Consider the following 25520-nt stretch of genomic DNA (forward strand, 5'->3'; position numbering starts at 1 on the left):
AATCGCGCTGCGGTTTAGTTGAGACACCCTGTATATAAACGCCTCAAAGAAAAATACATCCGAAGCGCGGAATCGAACGAAGGACCTCTCGCTTGGCAGCGCGTAGCGCTAGCCACTACGCCACGGAACACAGATCGTCCACGTAGCTAACGGTGAGCGTAATATACACACCCTTTACCGCTGGCCGGACGCAGAGACGGCAGGGGCCTATGTTTCTTCATTACCAGCGAGATGGCGCGAGAAGCGCGCTGGGCGAGGAGCACGCCGATGCTCGTTGCCCTAATCTCAAGGAAAGAAGGGGGGCAGGCGCGGGGTAGAGCGGGGGGTTGTATTTCTTGTGCTTTCCCCGTGATGTCCGCGCTGAAGTCACAGATTGTACGACGGTCATTTCGCTCGCAAGAGCGGCCGCGTTTGCGAAAGGAGCGCGCTGTTCAAACAAAAATAAGTAACTGCGACGTTTAGTTCGCGCTCGTTCTGTGTACAGCTGTTCGTTCGTTTCGTGCGTCCTGCTTTATGTTTCAGCAGTGCGCTTTAAGTATCGAGGTGTGACGCATGATAGTTCGCGCTCGTCCTGTGTGCGTTCTTTTCGTTCGTCCTTTGGGCTTCAGCGACGCGCTGGCAATTTCGAGCTGCTTTCTGTTCTCGTTACATTCCAATTTGTTGCTATCGCATTCAATGCTTCGCCGTTGCGGCGAAACTGTGACCTTTTGTTCGTTGTCCTCAATCTGTAAGATACACGGTGGAAATGAAGATTTGATTTTATTTAATTTGATTTGAAATTAGTTAATTCAGGTTGATGGCAACACTGAACCCTATCGGTATTTTCCGGAGACTGGAAGTTTCTTCTTTAGATCGAGAACTTCATAAAACTGGTTTCTTTCGATAGATTTTGAACGGTATCAAAAGTTTGGTTTTCCTCTTACACGAGACCGATGTGTCATCAATGTAGACTTTTGTTTCACGAAATTTTTGCAGCGATATTTCGTAGTTGTCATCAAAAACTTTATTGAACCTTGATATCCATAGGCTGCTGTCAGGCTGTCTCACTGGCGGTAACTCCTTCGCTCAATTTTCCTAACCCGTCAATGGTCAGCAGCCGGATCTCCTTCATGGATAGCGTGAGGCTAACGTGCCGCTCAATTGCCTGCCGCACTTCCACGGCCATCAGTGAGTCCATGCCTAGCTCACCCAGGGAAATCGATGGGTTCAGTCCTGAGGGTTCCTTGATGCCTACAATGAGAGACAAAAACCAGATAGTAATATTAGCGCCATGCGCCACAACTTGTTAGCTTCCTAGTCTTGTTGCTTGATTTAAACTTGTCGCACTTGCTTTCGAGCCACTCTACCGAAACTGTCAAATCAGAGGTTAGTGCGGCTATAAAGTCGAAGATAAGGCAGCTCTTGCACGTGGTGAAAACATTGTTTATTCTTACGTGACTTTGAAGACTGGCCTTGGTAGATTGTCGGTTCTGAGAATGCCCTACTGCTTGAAAGCGCTGGTTCTGTATATCTCATGGTAGTCGCATTTCGCTAAGGGCGAAATGCAACCGACCCGCTTGCTTCACTTTGTATCTCTGTAAGGCTAATAATTAATCATAAGCCCCCACTATGGCGTACCTGATAACCGTATCATAGTTCATATAGTTTATCTCAAGTTCGTCATCTGGCGATGAGGAATTGCCAGGGTACCAACACGCTGTGAGTCAATCCTTGTTTGTGGCTCGTATGAGCTGGCACGTTGACACTTGAATACGCTCAAGTCACGTACCATCTAACAATCGAAAATGTTTTAATGCGCTTTGTATCACAGACATTCCATAACAGCCTATATAGGTGATTGCGTGAAACACTGTGAATTCTTTTGCTCAGGAATATCGACAGACAGTGCATACACTGTCGGCACAATATAAGGCCGACATGCACACAGGGTTGACAAGTATTTCAGCTGCAACAGTGCGCTCCCGATGATCAGAGCTGCTTGCGCGGTACAAAGACCCGCTTTTCAAAGAGCCACCTCGCCGCCTCCGCGGATGTCCAATGCATGGTCATTGCGGGCGTGTTGACCAAGAGGCGGAAACGTTCCTGTGCTTATTTTCGATGCACGCTAAACACCATGTGATCCTAACGAATACGGAATGCTTAGTACTGCACTCTTTCCGTCATAGCTCACTGTCTTTTCGAGGACGCTAAACTCAACACTTTCTTTATCACAACGGAACTGTAAGAGGAACACTTCCTCGATTTGGGACGTCCGTCCAAGAGCAGTGAAAGAACCACGAGACCTCCTCCGAGGAAACCATGACGTCACACATGACCAAAATTTTGACGTCATGATAAGGTAATCAAGTGACGTCGTCGATCGGTCGAAGGTGGGCTGATCTGGTTGCTCTTGCTAAATCCATAAATTGTTGCCTTGCAGCCGCGCACTGGCCAGAGCATGAAAGAAGGGATCTGAAAAGGATGTCCCGCCGGAAAGAGAGTCATGCGCCGTTTCATCGCATCCCGAAAGAAGCAGACATTGCGCGACGGAGAACGACGTGGTTTAGAAACTTGCGCACAAAGAATAAAGTGACTGACTTTATGCTGGTTTCATATAAACCATTCATTGGCGACGAATTCTTTATCCTCGTTGTGTAGACTATTGAATTCTGTGTGTAATATTTAATATAATTTCTCGAAGAACGGAGTGTACTTCCGTTTAGGCAAGCACGTCAATAAATTATAGTCCTACGCGAAATTTCCTTACGCACATTTTTTGGACCAGCCCTAATTAGTGTTACTGATGATGAGATTAAGCATCAGTAATATTCTCGCTGACGTACTTTTGTCCACATGCTACGTAGTAGTGATGCCTGAAGTCGACTCACGCCGTACAGACGTAACTGGTGCCCACTTTTGTTCTGCGGCGTGCGCACACAATGTTATGTTTTCATTCGATGCGTCTCATTGGCAGTTCATCTATTCAGAATAAATTCAGAAAGAAATTGAGATAGTGCTAGCTGCAGCATTAACACTTGCCACGGCACTGCTAGTTCTCTCTTCGTATGCACTTATGCTCATACGAACAAATTCGCTCAATAGAAGCCATCGCTGATTTCTCGAAACCTACGGTGGTTGATCGAAAGGACACTCAATTTGCTCCGATAATTTATCCGCCTCTCACGTTTTAATCACACCCTTATGACTCATGCAAACCTGAATTCTAAATGCACATCGTTCGTGAAATGGAAAGTTGGCAGTACAATATACAAAACTTCAGATTTACAAAGTGTGGGAACACGACTTCATGAGAGGACTGCTGGCCAAACTGTACGAGGACTGCTGTATCACGCAATAGCACTCCTTAGTAAAAATTACACCATTTCCCGCTAAAGAGGACCATGAGGCGATGCGAAGCCGGAGCACTTGCACGATCGCGTTCCGTTGGCGTTCGTTGGGCATGCTACCTGACCTCGCGTCGTGGAACGCGAAGCGCGTCTTGTCTTCCCTCTAGCCTGGCCGTTAATTCTTACAGGGCGAGCGGGGAACGCGGTCGACAGGCGTGCGAGAGGGGGCAGCGTAGGAGAGGAGAGAGAGGGGGAGGGGACGCGCATGCGCTGGTGCTCATCGCGGCGTTGCGCAGGAGAGAATTTCGGCATGTCTAGCCAGCGTTTCAGAGGAAAAGTGGAGAGGTGGAGGGGAGAGGGGAAGTGGAGAGAGGAAATGGGGAAAGGGGAGAGGGTGAATGGAGAGGGGAAAGAGGAAGAGGACAGGAGGAATGGTGAGGGGGAGTGGAGAGGAGGTGTGTCGAGAGGGTATACACATGCGCAGTAAGGGTGGTCACGCCGCACACCACAACCGGATTGAACTCCGCCATAAGATACTTCTCATCTAATAAAGAAATACCCGAAATGCTTCAGACGGGGACAAAATGAAAGCGAACGACACATACGAGCTCTTGTCGTTGTCGTTCTCTTCGATTTTGTCCCGGTTTGAAGAAGCTGAGCTGTTTCTCTATTACTACGCATTACCAACTAGCCCGAAGTTTGACTTTACACGGCCATATCATCTCACGCAATTAAGGTGTGACGTGCTCTTGGAAGAATGTAAGATTTTTAGCAAAATGGACCTTGTGAATTCGTGTAACCCGATCTCGTGGGACCTGCAGATATCTCGAAAGGGACCGTTGTAGAACATCAGCCTGTTTGAATACATGCGTATGCTTGTTGACTACGGAATGCAGCTCAAACTCTTGAAATATTTATTGCTAAGGTAACGCGTGGCCTCCATGCAGCGTTTGCCTACATCGATAACATCGTCGTCGTGAGTCACACTGCACGGGGCCATGAACGTCACGTCGAGAACTTTACAGTGCCTTGAACAATATCGCCTGGTTTTGGAGCCTAAGAAGTGGGCCTTGGGGCCTTCCGAGCACCGCATATTGGGCCACCACATAATGGCGCTAAGAATTCGTACGATTCGTCCGTTAACCATAATTGCTAACTGCGGAAAGCATATATAACGCATTTCTGCCAAGACGATCGAAGGCGACGACGCCGCCGGTCGTTTCGGCGGTGCAAACAGGAGCTTGCGAGAAGAGGCGCCGAGAGCAGCGAGAAAGAATGCGCACGAGATTCTGAGCGCTAGCGACGGCGACGACACTGCCGGTCGTTTCGCCGAGCAGCTTACACGAAGCTTACGAGGAGAGGCTGCTTATCACGAGCCAGCTGTGTGGTATATGAAATACTGAGTAAACACCGTGCCAAAACTTTGGGGGAAAATGCCTGACGAAAGGGATGATAGCATCACCGTCTGACGGTTTTCACGGCGTGGAACTAAGTGGATTTAGTCAGCGAAAGCTGTTCTGAGATCACAACGGCAACCTATTTTGGTGGCGTAGTTGTCCGCCGCCCCCGTGTCCATAACAGCTGTCACGCACAATCAGAAAAAAAGAAAAACGAGGGTTGGAGCGGGGAATTGAACCCAGGCACTATGCGTGCGTGGCAGTCGAGCAGTCTACTGCAGAGCCAATCTGTTTTGGTTTAACTGCAGCGCTGCTTAAGTTAAGCTGGTGATTGGGGCCCGTTCATGGCCTTCGTAATTTTTTCAGTACCAGTGGTAAGTAGTGGGATTTGCTGAAGTTCTGGGCCACATACCTGACACCTTTTTGGGCCGAACCATACAAGGTTTGCCTTTAACAAATCGGAGAACTCAGTTATGTCCTAATTAACATTCTTCTATAGACCGTATGTTTAGTGTTTAGCCTATAAAAAGCTAACTAGACTAATAATAGTATACGCATAAATTGTCTGCGATTCTTCCTTTGTTACAAACATGTCAAAAATTAAAAAAATGAGCGTCTAGCAGTCCGGTTTCTATTCACTAAATATCAGTAGACGGACTCTCCTTCTCATCTGTGCGCACTAGCAGAGTTACTCACGACGCAGGCTAAGACTAAATACGAAAGACTCAAATATACCCAGGACGCCTACCAAAGCTGGGAACCGAAAAGAATAGGAGACTGGAGCGCGAGGAAATAAGATTGGAAAGCGAAAGAACAGAGAGGGGAATAGGAAAAGGTGACCGCCAATTTGTCCTGGGTGGATCTAGAGTCACTGTATATGCTACCTTTAGGTAGCAGAGTTGCGCATAGGTCCGGCTAGCAACCACAGCTATGCGGTGAAGTCGCACTTCGTTTTTGCAGGCGACATGCCTACCGTGTCGCCTATTAACCTGTCTGGCGTGTCGAAGACCGGCGATAAACATTGGCTGTCGATGGCTAGTGTTAATTCAGTTCGCTGCAGCGGCGGCGTCGAGAAATAAAAAAAATTGGCCCAAGCGGCAGCTTCTCCGCAATGCATGGTTGCTAGCGGCGTTGGAAGACAGATGCGCAACTCTGCTACCTAAAGGTAGCATATACAGTAACTCTAGGTGGATCAGCCCAGGGGTGCCATCTACGTGAATCCGGGGCCAAAGGGTTGTGTTGCCTCTGCCTGGGGATCTTAGAGGTCAAAGCATTTAGCGTCGGCTCAGAGCCCATGATCCCTTTTGCCCCGTACACGGCGAGGCGTGGGAGGGGGTAGAAACCGCCCTCCACCCCGTTGGCTCGGGTCCGTGGTGACGCCACTGACTAAACCTCTGCTTGCGCAGACGCCCGTTCGGGGTTTCAATAAAAATGCTCTCAGTGAGGCCCCTATCGTCTTCGCAAATGAATTCTACGCCGAGGCGGGAAAAAAATCTTGTTTGACAAAGTTGCAAGGAACATGTGCTGAGCTTGCACTAGTGGTGCAAAGCTGGAGCCATCAGTGGAGCTTGCGATCCCGCAGCTTCTTCCAGCTTTTTACTTAGTTCAACGTGAACTCAGACTGTTCGGTCTGCTCATTCTGCTTCGGAGTGAAGACTGCGTCAGTTGGGTGTGAAATGTCATGGTATTAATTAAGTTGTTTTTATTAGTAAGAGCTTTATTTGCATGGCATGAATTAGATTCGTGTTAATTCGTATGGTAATTATTAACATGACTTTAGTTAGCTCAAGCTTAATTCAGGCAGTCTGACAATGACTTGACTTCATCACCTTGGTCTTAGCTTCCCCTAGCTTAATTAGCTAGGTCTACCGCCTACGTCATTCGCGAATCAGCCTGGCGCACGGCCTTCGGAGAGCGAGCAGACGATGAAGAAGAGGACAAAGAAAGCGCGCGCCGGCCGAGCAGCGTGCTAGATGGTAGAGGCCGATAATGATGATGCTAGTTTTCTGGTGACACCACACAGCATAATGAAAAGTTGAACAGCTCCTGACGGTTCCCGACGAGGAAGTCGCCCACTGCGCGCTAGGGCGCCCCGCAGGACCTCATTAAATTTATTTCAATTAATCAATCAATCCGCTGTAAAGTGGGCTGACTCGCAAGACAGCAGTACTATTTTTTTTCTTACTAAATGCAAATAGAGATCGCGTGGGTTATCATATGCAGGCTCTCGCAATCACGGCATTTTGGAGTATTTTCGTTAGTTAATAGACGTAAAAGTAGACGAACCGAAGGTATACTTTTCAGCCAGTAAGCGTTTTTTTTTTTCGTATTTGCGTTGTCTCGCTCAAGTGTGTGAGACCACACAATTATCCACCCTCATAGGCATCTTCTCCTGATTTAACGGATTCACCGTTGACAAACTGACGAAATCAATCCACCTACCAAGGATTCGTGCGATGACATCGACCAGGCTGCACTTCTTTCTTCCGTCTTCAGTGGAGAGATCGGCCTTCACGCAGCTTGAAACGACGGGATGGCTCTGGTTTAAAAATTGGTCCATGAGTGCGATGCACGAACGGATCCGCTGTGGCATGGAGCCAGCAACAGTCGCACCATCGCCCATTACATTGTGGTGTACACCGACGTCAGCGACGGCGCCCCACTGAATTGCCATCCCTGCAGTGTTTAACACGGGTTAGATATGACTGGTCTGTTAGATTTTATGCGTCGCAAAAAAAAATAAAAAAAAGAAAATAAGCCTCATAGCCGGCACGAGCGGGAAGCAGCGCCAGTTTATTATTCGTGAGAATTGTCTTGTAACTAGATCGTTACAACTGCTGGCGGATTTCAAATGTATTACTAACGGAAACGAGAAGTTATTTCCGAAAATTGTCTGCTGTGCATTTATGGCACTCCCTGCCAAAATGTGGCACTCCGTAGCCAACATGGCACTAGACATTGCCCCCCCCCCCCGAATACTCGTCCCATGGGATACGGAGCAGAAGATGACACTCGACCACACTTATCTGTCCAGAGCCAATGTTGGATTAAGGAGGTGCCCTCACCCCGCCCCCCTCCCGAAAAAAATTTCTGCCTACGCCACTGATTAGAAGTGAATAATAATACCAACCATCGCCAGAAGCTCCGCCCTCGCTAAAGTATGTTTAGTTTAATGACCGTCACCTCTAAACTATAACTCTTTGCCTAAGGAATAAGAACTTAATGATGACTGAAATGGGCGTGAAAGCGCGCGTGAACTGCACGTCGACGATTGATTGATGGGCCTTTAAAGCAAACAAGTTAAAAGCGAATTACAATCATAAAACATGATAAAATTAATAAAATAAGAAAAATAATAAACTGCCACAAGCAAATAGAAGTGGCGTTTTCGTTTTCCTTCTTTTTTCTATCTTGAGTCCGGACCGCCGGCTTATTTAGGGACTTCATTCTAGCCTTCATGAAATCCCAATCACTTTCCGTATACGGATTCGGGCAGTGCAAATCCGCCTCTTAAAGAGGTGACATTTCGTGTTATCGTAGTACTCCTTTCATTCATAGGGCCAGCAGCACGACGGTGCGGAACAAAATAACGGCGAAAGCACTGAAACACATCCGTTCCACCATTCAAAATCAGCAATACCTCATCATGCGGACAGTCGTACGCGACTCAAATTGTGAAGGCAGTAGGTAGATACCTCTAGCGTACAAGTCACCCGAGAGGTGTTGCTGTTTCGAACTCAATCGGTCTGAGGACGCGAAAACGAGCTCTCACTGCGCCGTCTCTTACAGCGAGCATCTCGGGAGCGCGCGCGCCTGCTCGGTAGCCCCGCGCTCGTGGCCGCTGTAGTGACCAAATAATTTCAAACTTAACGTCTTCAGTGCCGGCGACACTTTTTTCGGTACCTGCTGGCCTTTTCATAAAAAGAAATTCAATCCTGCCTGCATTTTTTAGACTTTCTAGGCAAGAAGTCGGAATTGCCAATCCTTGCCTAAGGGTCTCATTGGAGGGGCCGTAACTATTAGTGCAACGACATTATGCAACATGTTTTCAATGATTGTGAAAGCTGATGTGGAGGAAAATACGTGGACAAAGTTTAAGAAATATAAAAAATGGTTTTTTTTAATTGTCAGAAGTTTCCATTGTTCGGTGTTTTCTTGAGCTTAGCCCAATCATATCTCTTTACTGAAAAGATATATAAATATAAGATTCGGCACTTTGGTAGATAAGCATGCGAAGAACGTAATGCTCAATTTTTGTTGCTCTGCTACAAGGCTTTTTCGAGATAAAGACCTTCAAAGTAAAGAAAATAACGTTTCCTGGGCCAATTTTGATTTTCTTTATAAAAACATCTACACTGCACATAAAAACTAAAAATACCTGAGCACAAGGAAAACCATGCATATATTTAGTTAAATAAATTTCAGCTACCTAACTTTATATATTGCGTGCAATTCACAACGAAAGTTGGCCAAAACAGCAGAGAGGATGAGCGCTCCACTCCACCTCTTCGTCATTATTGATTTCCTGTGCTTCGAAAAATTTTTGGCGGCAAAAAAATTTGCGGATCTCTTCTTTCCACTCATCAGGCAATAATATATAAAATTCTGAAATAAACTTAAGAGGACGATCAGCCATCGTTTGTTCGATCTTACGTGGAATCACCCAGCTGCAACATACCTATCGCTGAAGGAATGGAAGCAATTACTAGTTCACTTATAGAAAGAAAGTAAACGCATAATGTTAACCTTTACATACTAAAATAGTACTCACACTTAATTGTGTTGAAATATATTCCTCCTACTACATTTAAATATCCGATACTGAAAATTCTAGGCGTGGCTTCGCTATCGCAAATACCACTCGACAGCGGGGCTGAGGGAAAGCTTCAGTGATGAAAGCCTTACGCCAATTTACTATGCTTTACGCCCTCCATTCCTGCTCACCCTCGCTTTACCCCCTCCTGCCTCATGCCAAGTTATTCCTTGCCCTATATGCCGTACTCTCACCCTTCCACCTCACCCACTCTTCCCTGTCACCTCCCTCCTAAAAAGGGTAGCCCAGTGACGGGTTTGGCCGCCGCCTCAAGTCACGAAACTGTTCCCCTGCGACTGTCGCTGGCCGCCCTCCGAAGGAAGACTGGGGCGTCCGTGACTGCCGTGATAGCCTGCAGCAACTCTGAGGAGCCTCACTGGAACGTCATCGAGGTGGACGGCCACGCTTTGGAATGCCAGCGTCATGGCTTGCTGCTCGCCCGCTTCTCCCGCCACCAGTACAGCGTTGGCAAGAAACCTGCCTTGACTCGATCCACGCTGGCAGTGCCAGCTCATCGTTTCTTTTAGATGCGAAATCATCTTATGCTCAGGACAGTGTCCGTTCTACGGCGTCCGCATCCATACTGCGCATGCGCCAACTCTCCCCCTGTCATCGCGTGAGCACGAGAAGCTGGGAGGAGGTAGCGTGAGCACTGCCTCTGTTTCGTTCCTCCTCTCCTGTTTTTTTCTCTGTCACAGCTGTGCGCTCGTATATATTGCGGCGCGCGCTCTCATCCGTTGCACTCTCCTTCGCAACGGTGCTATGGACGCTCGCTAAGCTGAACATAAACGGCAACGCCGGCTAGCGAATGTCGAAGCTGCGAGGCTGCGAAAGCGCGCGTTCACTGTGCTTCCGTCATTCTCTCTCTAGGCAACGGTGTGCCAAACGCCATGAACAACGTCGGCGCTAGTTGCAGCGGCAGCGCCACCGCCGCGGAGCAGAGGAAGGCTCGGGAAGCCGAACGTAATCGTCAGCGTAGGCAAGCGGTAATTCAAACGCCTCGACAACCACCGTCTCATAAGTCGCATAAGAGAAACAGAAACTCCATGTGCACTCCCCGCGATGCTTTCGCATTCCAGCATCGCTTACCGTAGGGGGAGATGAAGTGTAATTTACTTCCTGATCACGGCTCGGGTCTCGCGCTTCGAGCGCTCGTGCCGTTTCGAATTCCCTGCGCTCGTCGTCATCGTCATTCTTCATTCTCCGCATGTATCTTGCATGGAAGAGAGCGTTGCGTGTCCTCCCTCTCTTTATAATGAAATGGCAGCGCATCCACACACGGATTGAAGAAAGAAGGAACACGGAACACAGCGCTGTGTTCCCTGTTACTTCTTTCGTCAGTCCGTGTGTGGTTGCGCTGCTGTTTCATTAGGAAGTACGACCAACTAGCCCAAGTTTCAGTCTTAGTCCCTCTCTTTCTTGTGTGCGCAAATATTATCCAATGGCAGCAATCAACCAGCGACAAGGGTCGCTTATCGCCGTTAAAATAAGTGTGATTCTGAAACTGTAGAACACTTCGAAACGAACGCTACGATATATTTTTAAGTCAATCCTCCTGAACGCTTGTTGATGTTTTTCTCTTCTTTTTTTGTTTTTTGCAATGCAATTGCATGTATCTGATGTAATATATCGCACGTTATTTTTACATATATAATATATATATATATAATGTTTGTGTAACTAATCCATTGCACGTGTGATCGCTGCCTTGCGCGTGTCGCGCCAGAATGTCTGGGAACATTCCAGATTCTAGTAGATCATCCGTAGTCCAGATTATTCCAGAACTTGCGCAACCGTCAGTGACAAGGCTAGAAAGTTCGATGCATGATGTATAAAAGACGGTGCCTCCCAGCAATGAGCAGTTCATCGACGGCCGACGCTCTGTTCGCCGCTATCAGTGTACAGTGTGTACTGCTGTAGTTTTACTTTCCGTTTCCCGGCCCCAAGTTCGGCCATATAAAGAGTTTCATCTTGGACACTTTGACTGCTGCCTTCGTCGACGTCACGACCCCGTGACATCTGGTGGAGGTGCTGCCCGCTCCTTGCACCGAACGCCACCCTCCAGCCGTGAGCCGAGCCCATACCTCCAGGCGACATCGACGCGAAAGCTGACCAGCGAGCCAGCCGCAGGCATCAAGGTCTCCCACCAGAATACGGACCCCTACCCGACAAGATCAGGGCCACAAGGACGAAGACGACAGCCACAATGACAGCCGCTGCGTCGCCTACAATGGCCGTGATGCAGCGGCCAAGGGAGCCACCGACTTTCCGTGGATCATCGTTTGAAGACCCGGAGAGCTGGCTGGAGACGCACGAGCGAGTCGCCACCTGCAACCACTGGGACACTGAAGAGAAGCTGCGCCACGTCTACTTCTACTTAGAAGACGCTGCGAAGACGTGGTTCGAGAACCGAGACTCGATCTTTAAAACCTGGGTCCTCTTTCGCACGCCGTTCCTTAGTACTTTGGCGAGCATCCTCCGCAAGGAAAAGGTCGCCGCTTTGCTGGAGACAAGAGCGCATCTCCCGAATGAGAACGTCACCATCTACACGGAAGAGACGACGTGACTATTCCGCCTGGCAGATGCTGCCATGCCTGAGGAAAAAAACGCCTCCTTCCTTATGACAGGTGTGAAACAAGACCTCTTTGCAGGATTGGTGCGGAACCCACCGAAAACAGTCACCGAATTCCCAAGGGAGGCTACAGGTCACGACCCCGTAACCAGACTTCACGGGATCGTGACGTCGACGAAGGCAGCAGTCGGCGTGTCCAAGATTAAACTCTTTATATGGCCGGACTTTTGGGCGGGAAACGGAAAGTATAACTACAGCAATACACAGTGTACACTGATAGCGCCGAACAGTGCGTCGGCCGTCGATGAACTTCTCATTGCTGGGACGCGCCGTCTTTTATACATCATGCATCGAACTTTCTAGCCTCATCACTGGTTGTTGCGCAAGCTCTGGAATAATCTTGACTATTCGTGTCATGTGCGCAATCTTGAAAATTTTGTCTACTACAATCTGGAAGCTTCCCATACATCCTGGCGCGGCCCGCGCAAGACAGAAAGCACACGTGCAACGGACTGGTTACACAAGCATAGCAAAAAAAAGCCTATATATATATATATATTGTGAAGAGGTTTATTGGTCGTTGAAAGACGTAATGGTCGTCAGCGGCAAGCGAGCGAGAAGAAGCGTTCAGAGGCACAGCGGCGATCCGAAACACGAGCCGAGCGAGCCGAGCGTTGGCGATGCTGCTGGATGGAGGCGCATCTTCTTCTTCACAATCGCCCCCGCGGAAAAAGGAGCCATCCTGGCGACCTAAGAAGTTTCAGGTAGAGGCTCATGGTACGGCTTGAGGCGGGAAACATGGACGATGTCACGTCCACGCCGGCGCATGTCATCCGATCGAGAAACTGGCTCGATAAGAAAATTAACTGGAGAGGTTTTCTCCAAGATGGTGTAAGGGCCCTCGTACCTTGGAACGAGCTTCGAGGAGAGTCCCGGAGTCTGGTATGGGACAGAGAGCCATACGAGAGACCCTGGGGCATAGCTAGGGTCTGGAAGTGAAGTGCTGCGGTTTTCTTTCTGTCGCTGCTGCTCTTGCGAGGTGAACGTGCGGGCGAGCTGGCGGCACTCTTCGGCTTGTCGAGCAGCTTCGGAGACAGGTGGACACTCGGAAGCATCAGGACGGTAGGGAAGTAGGGTGTCAATAGTATGTGAAGGCTCGCGTCCGTAAAGGAGAAAGAAAGGCGAAAATCCGGTAGTTGTTTGTATCGCGGTGTTGTATGCGAATGTTACATAAGGGAGAACACGGTCCCAGTTGCTATGGTCAGATGCGACGTACATCGAGAGCATATCACCCAGGGTGCGGTTAAACCGTTCCGTGAGCCCGTTAGTCTGCGGGTGGTATGCTGTGGTTGTCCGATGAATGACGTGGCATTCCGAGAGCAGAGCTTCGACGACCTCGGAGAGAAAAGCGCGGCCTCTGTCACTAAGGAGCTCTCGAGGGGCGCCATGTCGAAGGATAAAGTGACGTAAAATGAAAGAGGCGACATCCCGAGCGGTAGCGCTAGGCAAAGCGGCAGTTTCGGCGTAGCGTGTCAGGTGGTCGACAGCCACGATAATCCACCGGTTGCCATCTGCGGTCATTGGAAGGGGACCGTAGAGGTCAACGCCAACGCCGACGCCGTAGAGGTCAACGTCAACGCCGAGCGAGGACAGCGCCAAGCCCGACCCCGCTGGCGTCTGTGTGTACTTCGGTAGGAGCCGTCGGATCGAAGTGACGAAGAATAGGTGGGGAGGTGAGCAGGCGGCGCAGTGTAGCGAAGGCTACGTCACATGCAGAGGACCAGGAGGAGAGGTTCACGTCGCCGCGAAGAAGCTGGGTTAACGGTGACATGATGGATGCAAAATTGCGAACAAAGCGCCGGAAATAGGAGCATAGACCTACAAAACTTCGAAGTTCCTTCATGGTCGTGGGCTTAGGGAATTCCGCGACTGCACGAAGTTTTGCAGGGTCAGGTAATACGCCCTGTTTGGACACGATGTGGCCTAAGATGACGAGCTCCCGGGCAGCGAAGCGGCATTTCTTGAGGTTAAGCTGAAGGCCAGCGTTGGTCAGACAAGTCAAAACGTGCCTGAGGCGACGGAGGTGTGTAGGGAAATCATGGGAGAAAACCACGACATCGTCGAGGTAACACAGGCACATAGACCACTTTAGACCACGTAGCGTATTATCCATAAGTCGTTCAAACGTAGCAGGCGCATTACAAAGTCCAAAGGGCATGACGTTAAACTCGTATAGGCCATCAGGTGTAATAAACGCAGTCTTCTGGCGATCGGCTTCAGCCATAGGAACTTGCCAATAGCCAGACCGCAAGTCCAGTGACGAGAAGAATTCTGCTCCGTGAAGGGTGTCAATGGCGTCGTCAATGCGCGGCAAAGGATAGACGTCCTTGCGGGTTATCTTATTCAAACGACGGTAGTCCACGCAAAACCGGATAGATCCATCTTTCTTACGCACCAGTACGACAGGAGACGCCCAGGGACTGTGCGATGGTCGAATAACGTCTCTACGAAGCATGTCTTCGACTTGGTTGTTAATGACGCGGCGCTCTTCAGCGGAGACGCGGTATGGTCTTTGACGCAGCGGCTGGTGTAAACCGGTGTCAACGTAATGTTGTACTTGCGACGTGCGGCCCAGTTGAGGTTGCGACACATCGAAAGAATTCCGGAACTCGTGCAGAAGAGCAAGTAGGTCAGCGTGTTCGGCAGGTGTGAGGGTATCGGCGATGGCACTGGAAAATATATCACTGGATGACTCCCCGAGTGCCGACAGGGCATTTGGTGGGTCGCAGCAGTCATCCGGGACGTCAACCAAAGACGAAGAGTCGAGATCTTCCACGCGGCCGAGACATTCGCCTGCAAGCAGCGTGACAGGTGAAGAGAGCGGATTCAAGACGAATATATTGCTGCTGCCGGCGGCGATGTCAATCGTTGCGAAAGGTAGCGGCAGAGCTCTACGACTCGTGAAGACATCGGACGGCGTGAAAAAGACTGTAGCGTCGGTGTGGGCGTTGCAGGAAACAGGGACCAGTGCGAAAGTGCCAGGCGGAATGTCGGTATCCTCACGAACGAGCAGCTTGGGCGGCTGATGAAGAGCGTCAAGTAATGGGGCGTCACACAATGGGGAAAACTCAACTTCGGCGCGTGCGCAGTCGATGACGGCATTATGGCGGGATAGGAAGTCCCACCCGAGGATGACGTCATGCGAACAGGCAGAAAGGACAATGAACTCAACGATGTACAGATTTCCTTCAATGACCACTCTTGCAGTGCAGGCTGCGAGAGGCGTCACTTGCTGCGCGCTTGCGGTGTGGAGCGACAGTCCCGAAAGCGGCGTCGTTACCTTTCGTAATACACGGCAGAGATTAGCGGCTATGACAGAAACGGCGGCGCCGGTGTCCACAAGGGCAAAAGTACGAACACCTTCAACAGTTATGGCGACCACGTTAGTTGGGGAGGAGCGAGGGCTTGGACAGTTCGGAGATGGCGCAGTTCTTGCCTCTTGAACTGCGGCGTTTAGTTTTCCTGGTCGGAGGGTCCGGGCCGGCGACGCATGGGGGACGGCGATCGCCGCCGAGGAGATGGTGAGCGCTGCGGCTGGAAGTCAGGGCGGTGAGTAGGGGCATCGCGCGGTGATGGGCCAGGAACGTATTGGAGGAAGGGCTGGCTTCCGGCTTGCGACGACCGGGCACGGTCGCCGAAAGTTTGGGGGCGACGGCGGCAATAGCGGGCGACGTGTCCAGGAGCGTAGCAGGCGTAGCAAATCGGTCGATTATCAGGCGTCCTCCATGGATTGGCGATTGTCGGTGCTGCCCAAGTGGAAGGATTGACAGGCGGTTGCGTGGGCTGCGAGTGCGTAGTGTAAGGTGGTTGCGGAAGCCTACGCAGAACGTCAGCATACGTGAGGGGCGCGGCTACAGGCTGCACGGCTTGCGCATAGGCGACAGGAGCGGCCACAGGCTCCGATGCACGCGCGTAGTGAACAGGGTTGGATGGAGGCGGCTCGCGGCGCGCAAGGGGAACAGCGTGGGCAACCTCCTCCGAAATAACAGTGCGGAGCGGGGTGGGCAGACGGGTGGTAGGCTCGTGAGTAAAAGGCATTAAGGAAAGTTGGCGGGCAACTTCCTCGCGGACGAAGTCTCGAACCTGCTGAAGCAACGTCGAATGGTCAGGCATGGTGTCGAGACTGCACAGCGACTCGCCACCCCGTGGAGGCTGCCGAGTCAGAGCGCGCTGCTTCTTCAACTCGTCGTAGCTCTGACACAAGCTGACGACTTCTGAAACTGTGCCCGGATTCCTAGCCAAGAGCATTTGGAATGCGCCATCGTCAATGCCCTTCAGGATTTGTTTGATCCTGTCAGCTTCGGGCATGGTGTCGTTGACACGTCGACAAAGGTCGACGACGTCCTCAATATAGCTGGTGAAGCTTTCTCCAGTCTGCTGTGAGCGGACGCGCAAGCGTTGCTCTGCGCGCTGCTTGCGGACAGCTGGTCGACCGAAAACTTCAGAGCAGGACGTCTTGAAGACGGTCCATGTGGGGATGTTCTGTTTGTGGTTGTTGTACCACAATTCGGCGACGCCAGTCAGATAAAATATGACGTAGCCTAGCTTGTCGGGGTCATCCCACTTATTATGCGCGCTCACCAGTTCGTAGTGGTCAAGCCAGTCTTCCACGTCGGTCTCATCTGCACCGCTGAAGACCTTTGGGTCCCGGAGCCGAGGAAGCCCGGTGCAGGTGACGGACAGGGACGAAGGCGCCGGTGGGTTTGCGTGGTCAGTCATGATCGGTGGTAGCGTCCGGCTACGCAGCTCCAGGGTGTAGCGACGGGGACGAACAGCACCCTCCACCAAATGTGAAGAGGTTTATTGGTCGTTGAAAGACGTAATGGTCGTCAGCGGCAAGCGAGCGAGAAGAAGCGTTCAGAGGCACAGCGGCGATCCGAAACACGAGCCGAGCGAGCCGAGCGTTGGCGATGCTGCTGGATGGAGGCGCATCTTCTTCCTCACAATATATATATATATATATATATATATATATATATAGAGAGAGAGAGAGAGAGAGAGAGAGATATGCATTGCTACTTTATGTTCGACATGACAGTTGTTATGTCAGATTGTGCATAGTAGTTATTTATAATGGCACGCCGTAATTTCTAATGCTATGTATTTTGCTAGAGCGTTACGCACGGTCAACTCGAACGCTCCGCCGCGTGGCCCCGACCGGCTTCGACTCACGCCAGTGCCGCGAATCGTTGGACAGGGTATGTTTGCAGCAGCTGGCGACAGATGGAGCGTGGGTCGATTTAGCTCGTAAACTTTCGTTTCTCTTCTACGTGACCGGCGGGTCAAATACACTCACCTGGCAGGTCCGTTTGCGTCACGTTTCGCTCGTGGCTGCATTCTCACACGCGCCGATGAAATTTCTTGCCGTGTGTATATCTGGGCAATGAACCATCGCGTGCGACAGCTCACGCGCCGAGATAAGAACACGGCAACAGCGGCAGGGCGCTGCCGGCAGAGACGACTTTCAATATTCGCAGTTAAATACTCTTCTGCGCCCTGAAGTATATTCAACGTGCAATGTGGCTTGTCATGACGCCTGCCGAATACAGACAAAGCAGACGCGGTCTCTCCATCAGCGCCACGTGCAACGATGTGCATTATATCTCACCGGATGTTCGTTGCATCCCGCCGGAATTAAGCATTGCGCTTAGGCGTTTCAATTTACCGCAGCACTACCAAATTTCAAATAGATATATTGCAGGGAAACCTTGCAACTGTGTAATGGGTCGTCCTCTCCAGCGCCTTCAAGTGGTCGTCCTCTTCGGCTCCTTTCGAGAAGAACGCCGCTCGTGCTGAGAGTCCGTGCTCTGTCTTGACTGTTGCTATATATATACACTTACGTGTTTGTGTGTGTGTGCTACGGACCCAATACTTCAGGGCTTGAGTCCGTCCGTTCCTCAGGCGGTGTCCGTATTGGTTGTGGAAGTGCTAACAATGAGCGCTATTGCAGCTCGATGAGCACTCTAGTGTCAGCCGTTGCCTCGCAAGGGCATGACGTGGCGTTTCCATTCTCTTCAGATCGTGCCTGTGTTGCCGGAGTCTTTCATAAACGCTCTGGCTTTCTTGAAAGCATAGCTTCATGAGAGAATGAAACAGTTTCATTCGAACGCCCACTAACAAATGCATGGTGGCTCTACTGCATGAGCTGTATATCAGAATGCAGGCTATAGCGCCGTTTCTGTAGTCATATTTCTTAAATCGCAGAAATATTCATTACTAAGAATGTATCAAAATCCCGTAAGGCACGTTTTTCACCGTACAAAGGAATTTATACCCTCTAAATACATGACCCTGAAGAACGTATCACATTAGAGGCGGTACATTCAACCTTCATCGTGCTACTCGAAGAACACACAACGCTTTTTATAAATAAGGATGTGAATGCTTTCGTGATGGTCAAGCGTGCGAGTGGTGTGTCGCTAATGTAGGTATTTTGCGGATCTTGTATATTTCACCTTGGTGCATATAGAGTGCGCCATTTGCGCCGCAATATCTCTGTGTTAAAAAAGAGCTGTCAACCATGATGAACATTTACCGGGTAGTCCCTGTGCAGCTCGAAGCTCGCAGATGCGTTCCATTGCTGAGTTGGCGTAGCCGTAGTTAGTCTGCCCCACGTTGCCGACACCCGCTGACAGGGACGAGAAAGCGACGAAATGGTCGAGCTCTGGACACATCTCACGGGAGACCTTATCCAAATGTCGGGTGCCATCAATCTTGATTTTCATGACGGTCTCAAAGGCCTCCGCTGTCTGGTTTTCAAGAAGCCCGTCGCGTAGCGCCTGCATTGATAGTGAAACACTGTGACAATTGTAATTGCGAAAACGTTTTTAGGGGCGAAGCTCCTCTTAGTCTAACCTTGTCACGTCTACGTTGTCCGGCGTCACCACCTTTGCAAACTGCCCACTACTTCGTCTTTGCAAACATCCCACTACGACCCATCACCGATCCTTTGCAAACTGCGCACTACTTCGTCTTTGCAAACATCCCACTACGATCCATCACCAATCCATCACTTCACCGATCATAAAGCCGTTATAATGAAGGGGGAACGGAAGCCACGTCTAGCTACCGCTTACGGTTAATAAAATTTCTTGTATAAATATATACAGTGTTTGTCACGTCTTTGATGATGTACTGGGCTATCGCTTTGATTACTGCTGGGCGAAACCACTGGAGATTTCACGGTGTAACCACGATTGCTTCAGGAGCTTCGAGCAAGCTCTTCATCATTCACCCGTGGATATGCTGTGAATTTTTTTGCATAATATTAGCTATCGGTGGACTTAAGTTAAACTACTGCATCATGCTAACAATAAGAAACGTTACTTAACCATGGGCTTCCCTTAAATACTGGAGCCAGTAATAGTAAATGGGCCCTTGTGAAGTTTACGAAGTGATGATAATGCAGTTTATGCACTTGTACTTCCCTATAATTGCTGCTTCTAATATATTCAAGAATCACATAACACATGCAACGAAAACGGCATAAATCGGTGACGAAGAACTTGTAGCTTTATTTATTGTTTTCCGCGTTTCTTGTTACTTTTTACTTTTATTTTTGTACTCACTGCCGTCTGTAATGTCTTTGGCCTTGAGGGTATCAACAAATGATGTGAAATGAAATGACTCTGACATCAAGCAAAAATTTACAATAGCTGCTTGGCAATCATATGCACATAGAGTGCGTCAAATCTAAACAAGGGAAAGGGATTATATACTTGGATTTATGGAGAACGTGTGGTGGATGAGAGACAGCAATTTGACTAGCAGTCAAGCTTTCTTTACAAGTCACGTACGCACGTTTCGGCCCCTTTTGCAATTGATCATCTTCTCGTTGATATTGTCTTGGCTCATTTTGACCCAGCCGCTTGAACAGAGCTTCGCACCAACGCAAGTGGCATAACGTTGGTGCTATACTCGCTCAGATACAGACTGGCACAAGACGTGTAATAGCCTACGCTAGCTGCCTTCTGGCACAGTCGGAAAAAAATGGTTCTAATGCTGAGCGGGTATGCCTATTCTCTCGTCTGGGAGGTCGAGAAATTTCGTCTGTACATATATGAATGCCAATTCGCAGTCATCACTGATCCTAATATGATCTGCTGGCTGTCTACACTTCAGGACCCAACAGGAAAAGACTCGGCCGTAGGGCATTACGACTACAGGAGAAGGGTTGACAGGTCGAAAACAAAATAAATACCCAGGAAATTGGAAAAACTAGCCAGAAAGTAGCCAACATGCGCCAATGGCAGTAAAAGTAGCCAAAAGTAGCCACGCCTGTGTGAAGAAAGCTGCAACGTTTTTATTTAAATAACTAAATGCGAGAGCCTTTTGATGGGCGTGTACGAAGAAAAGTGACAACTCCTCAAAATCACAGTTTCTGATATTAAAGCATAAAGTAATGTCTATAGCAATCATTTCGTGCGGGATGTCGAAGTTTCACACACTGCTGCAGAAATGACATCACCTCACGCACCTGGCGTGACTTTTCCTAAAAGGACTAGAGGTACCACCCTTGTAACAACAAAAATGATGAATGCCTGAGTGTGGTCAAAGTCGCAGTTGCGGGGATTGAAGCGTAAATTCTAGCCATTTTCCCAATAGTTTCTCACGTGATGACGAATTCCGAGCAGTTAATATTCCCGAGTTGCCCTCCGTACCTAATTGTAAGAAATACCATACACTGTTAGTGGAATATCCCATTTCTAATGTCCATGAGGGCAGATTTTCCTGCTTACGGAGTGCTTCCGATTGCCATGTCCGCTTCCAATGACAGTTTAAAGTGGCGTTCAGCAATACATGCTCAGAAAAATGAGGCTCTGCGCAACAGTTTTCCGCCGGGGTTATGCAACTTATCCAAAAGTATTATGTTTTGTGTAATCCCCAAGTGTGCAATTCAAATTCAGGGTCTGGAAACGACGTGTTTTCGTTAGACATGTTTTCACATGGCATACTCGAAAGCCAGCGGCCACGACGCCACATGATGCTGACAGTTTGGTTCAAATCTAGGAAACTTGAAAGTAGCCAAAATGTAGCCAAGTAGCCAAGACGTTTTTTCTGCCGACACCGGCCTAGAAAAGCAGCCAAATTCGCGCGATGTAGCCAAAGGGGGGCTCCTACAAAGTGGGGCCTTTAAGGTAATAAACTGAACTGAACTGAACTGAAACCTGGCCACCTAGTACAGGAGTACACGTTCCAGGTAGTGTGCAAATCTGGCAAGTTGCACACCGATATCGACTGCTTATTCCGGCACCCTGCTGGTCCGCTCAACTCCACCGAGCTGGAAGCCGATGTCTGCATATTTGCCATCACTGACTCTCTGCACGTGGCGGACGAACAACGCCGATTTCCACCGTTGCTCTCCATCATTGACCGCCTTCAATGCGGTAATACTGACCCTTCACTGAGAATGGTATTGCTTCTAGACGACGTTCTGTACTGCCGCAACTTACACCCCGATGGCGTAAAACTTCTACTCGTCATCTTACGCCATCTGCGCAAGGACGTCCGGCAACTATTTCACGACGCCCCAACTTCTTGACATTTAGGCGTCTCCAGAACATGCGACCGTGTTTGACGACCGGTATTCTAGAAAGGTCAATATCGCTCCGTTCGCCTCTACGCTGCAGCTTGCGTCCTGTGCCAGCGCTGAAAGAAACCTACGACTTCTCTCCTGCCGATCACCTTCTCCCCTGCCGATTGAAGTCCCAGCCGAGCCGTTTTATCGAATGAGGTTGGACTTGCTACGTCCCTTTCCAACTTCGACAACTTGAAATAAATGGGTTGCAGTGGCCGCGGGTTACGCCACTCGGTATGCAATCACTCGAGCGTTGCCGACCAGCTCCGCGTCTGAATTTGCCGATTTTCTCCTCTACGACATCATTCCCCAGCATGGCGCTCCTTGTCACCTATTCACAAGCCGGGGTCACTGCTTTCTGTCTCGTGTGGTTAATGACTTACTTCGATCTTGTGCTTCTCGTCACAACTTCACCATTTGTTACCACCCTAAGACTAACGGACTTACGGAACGCCTCAACCGCACACTGACAGACATGCTTTTCATGTACGCATCTGACGACGGCACCGATTGGGCGGTTGCCCTCCCGTTCATCACCTTCGTTTACAACTCGTGGCGTCATGAAAGAGGCGGCTACTCACCTTTTTGTCTTCTTTTTGGCCGTGATCTGTTACTACCTTTCTACACTCTGCTTCCGTCTGACCCACCATCCACCGCTTCGTACGCTCTGGATGCCATCACCCGTGCTCTTATCGCACGTACGCGCGCGGTTCTCGTCGTCTCGGACTGTACAAGCCGAGCCCTCTATGATCGTCGACATAGTGATGGTGATTTTCTTCCGGGCTCTGTCGTTCTACTGTGACTCCAATCCGACATGTTGGCCTCTGCTAAGAGCTCTTACCGTCTAGTCCTGCCGAGTCCTCCGCCAGGTGACATCTGTCACCTATAATATTTTCCCGGCAACCAACTCATCAACTGCTACTCCGAGAACTGACATCGTCCACTTTTCTCGCCTAAGGTCCTGCAACAGTGACACGCCCTTTTAACCATAGCAGGCACCGGGACGGTGCTTTACCGGCCGGGGTGATGTCACGGGTATGGAAATGTTCGAGCGCGGACGCTAAAATGACACCTAATGGAGGAAGACTATAGCGTGTTGTGGGGCTGAGTTTTGAGCTGCCCTGTTGTCCTGCAATCCGTGCGCTCTCTGTAGCGTTAGTTTGATCAGTGCTGACTGAATAAATCCTCCCCGTCACAATATATTCTGAACAATATCACCAGCAATATATTTCCCTCTGCCACGAGCAAAACAGCTGAAACAGAGTTCACGAAGTCAAAACATCAAGAAAACAACATTAGTTAGCAAATTTCTTAAGCCCATACAAGAATAAAGGAAATATTATCGCAAGCAGCATCGCGTCGCGACTACGGCAGTACTGCAGGTGGGTTTTGAGGCGAAATCAAAATCAATACAAGGGTTAGATGTAACATGAGAGTTCAAGACTAGCAGACGACAGGAAGTCTGTGAAAACGAAATACCCCACGCAAACAGGAAATGCGGCCTTAAATACCTACGGCCTTTTACCAGCAATTGTTTCCTCGTTGCTACTTCGTGAAAGTGCACAATGATTGCGTTCTTTGGAGAATTAAAGAAAAGAAACCCCAATAGAGAATTACGGGGCAATGAAATCTGCTTTCTTCAACATGTAGGAGATCATGAGCAAATAGGAATTCCCAGATGAGTGAAATACGGCCAATGTACGTAAAGCTGACAACAGAGTGCCCCGTTCCTCCACTGAAGAATATTCGGCAATGATGAGCAATAATTAACTTTCCTAATGCGGTACTTTACCTTCGCACCCATTTGCTTAAACATGGACAAAGAGAGTTCGAAACTTCTAAAGAATGCAACATAAAAAATTCAGAATAACCATGTCCCCAAAGTGATAAACTATAGCAATATCGCCTGCGACATTGCCTGGGCCGTCTTTCTGCGCGTACCTCGTTTCGAGTGGTTTAATTATCTCCATTCATGAACAAATGAAACGTCAACAGTAAATTAATAATTGCAATATGTTTCGTGATTCATAAGTCGATAATACGCTCTATAACTGCTGATTATAAGGTTGCCAAAATAATTTAGGACCCAGTGTACGCGTGAAAGCAGGAATCGTACTGGAGGAAACAACGACAGAACGCTTTTTAAGCTAACCTTTACTTCCAGAGTTAGGAAACAACAAATCGCTACTTACCACAGCTAGGATGAATATACCTCCTACGGGTCCCATGGCTGTAGCTTCTTCAATAGCCTTTCGAGCACCGTCCTCCTCAGAGGCGTCGATCTTCCTTACAATGACGTTGGCTCGAGATTTCTGGAACCGATGAAGACAAAGCCGCTGATACCCAGTGCGCACTCCCGAACGAGTGGTGAGGAGAAGGTTACGACAGCCGCGGTTCACCATCCACTCGGCCAGCTCGAGTCCCATACCGCCCAGACCACCGGTGATGACATATGACTTTTGCGCGTAGAACCAGGTGCGTGCTGTCGCCTCGACGATCAGTGGCGTGACCACTCCTCTTTTCTGCAGGGTTTCCTCTGGCTGAATCTGCATGTTTTCGATGCGTTTCATTTTAGATGGGATTTTAAAAACTGTACCTTGCAAATCAATTTCTTAACATGCAATCGAGGCCATCGCGAAACTCTCTTTGAAGTACACGAATGATAAGTCACTGGACGTCTATTGCCGGGGCACTATACAAGCACTAACGGGCAGATATCTCGCGGGCTCTTACAGCACAGCCGTTATGCCCGCAGTTTATTCGGCTCGCGATGTAGACAAGAAGCTATCATCATAATGCCGGCGCTGCAACATCAAGCCAACTTAAGCAGAGCTGTGCCTAGTGAAGCCACGTTAGGCGTAACCAAGCCTAATAATAATAATGTCTGGGGTTCAACGTCCCAAAACAACGATATCTATATGAGGGACACCGTGGCGAAGGGCTCCAGAAATTTCGTCCACTTGGGGCTCTTTAACGTACGCCCTAATCTAACTACACCTGCCTGAAACATTTTGTCCTCCATCGAAAATGCAGCCGCCGCTGCCGGTATTCGATCCCGCGACCTTCGGGTTAGCAGTCGAGTGCCATAACCACTAGACCGCCGTGGCGGAGAATAGCCCAGCCTAATTAAGCCTAGTTGAGCATAGTTATGCCCTAATTAGCTGAGCGCAATTAGGCTGATGATGACATAGTCCCTAATTAGCCTAACTAAGCCGAGTTGAGATTCTAGAGTGCGTAGTCATGCCAGGCTCGGCATGATGTGCCGAGATAAGCCTAATTAAGCATTGCTTGACTTGGGATGCAAGCAAAAAGAGACCCTAGCCACGAATATGAAAATTAGGTCAATGAAAATACTAGCATAGTAAATCTAATTCAGCTACAACTTAGCCCAGGTTGACTCAGAAATTAAACAAATCGAGACTAAGCCTCGAATATGCAAAGTGGCCAACTAAGGAAATTATTCTAATTAAGCCAGTAATGCTAATTAAGGCAACGAAGTTACTTTGTACTGTGATTGCCAAACAATCCCCATTCGAACCCGATCGATACCTAGCCAATACCCGTGATTTACAATGTGATCATGTGAACGCTTCGTGCATCGGTCTGTGAATGCACTCTGCCGTATCATTAACAAAGCGAAGCTTTCATGTGCAGCGCACATGTCACCGCACTGAGTAATTATGACACTGTGGCGAGCAATACATTGTCCGATGTTCTCTGGATGCAGGGTGCTCGATTTAATGTAAGGTATGCAGTTTATGCTGCGAAATGGTAT

General features: G+C 49.2%; 1 protein-coding gene across 1 annotated transcript; it reads right to left on the reverse strand.

The window, feature by feature from the left end:
• Positions 1 to 1033: 1033 nt before the first annotated feature.
• On the reverse strand, positions 1034 to 24315 carry LOC125756222 (fatty acid synthase-like). Its single transcript, XM_049415422.1, has 4 exons — positions 23938 to 24315; positions 18704 to 18947; positions 7166 to 7399; positions 1034 to 1230 (listed from the first exon to the last, which is right to left on the reverse strand). Exons 1-4 carry the CDS (start codon positions 24313 to 24315, stop codon positions 1034 to 1036), a joined length of 1053 nt encoding a protein of 350 aa, XP_049271379.1.
• Between the last annotated feature and the right edge of the window lie 1205 nt (positions 24316 to 25520).

The sequence above is a fragment of the Rhipicephalus sanguineus genome, chromosome 4 (assembly GCF_013339695.2).
Source record: "Rhipicephalus sanguineus isolate Rsan-2018 chromosome 4, BIME_Rsan_1.4, whole genome shotgun sequence".
Lineage (NCBI taxonomy): Eukaryota > Metazoa > Arthropoda > Arachnida > Ixodida > Ixodidae > Rhipicephalus > Rhipicephalus sanguineus.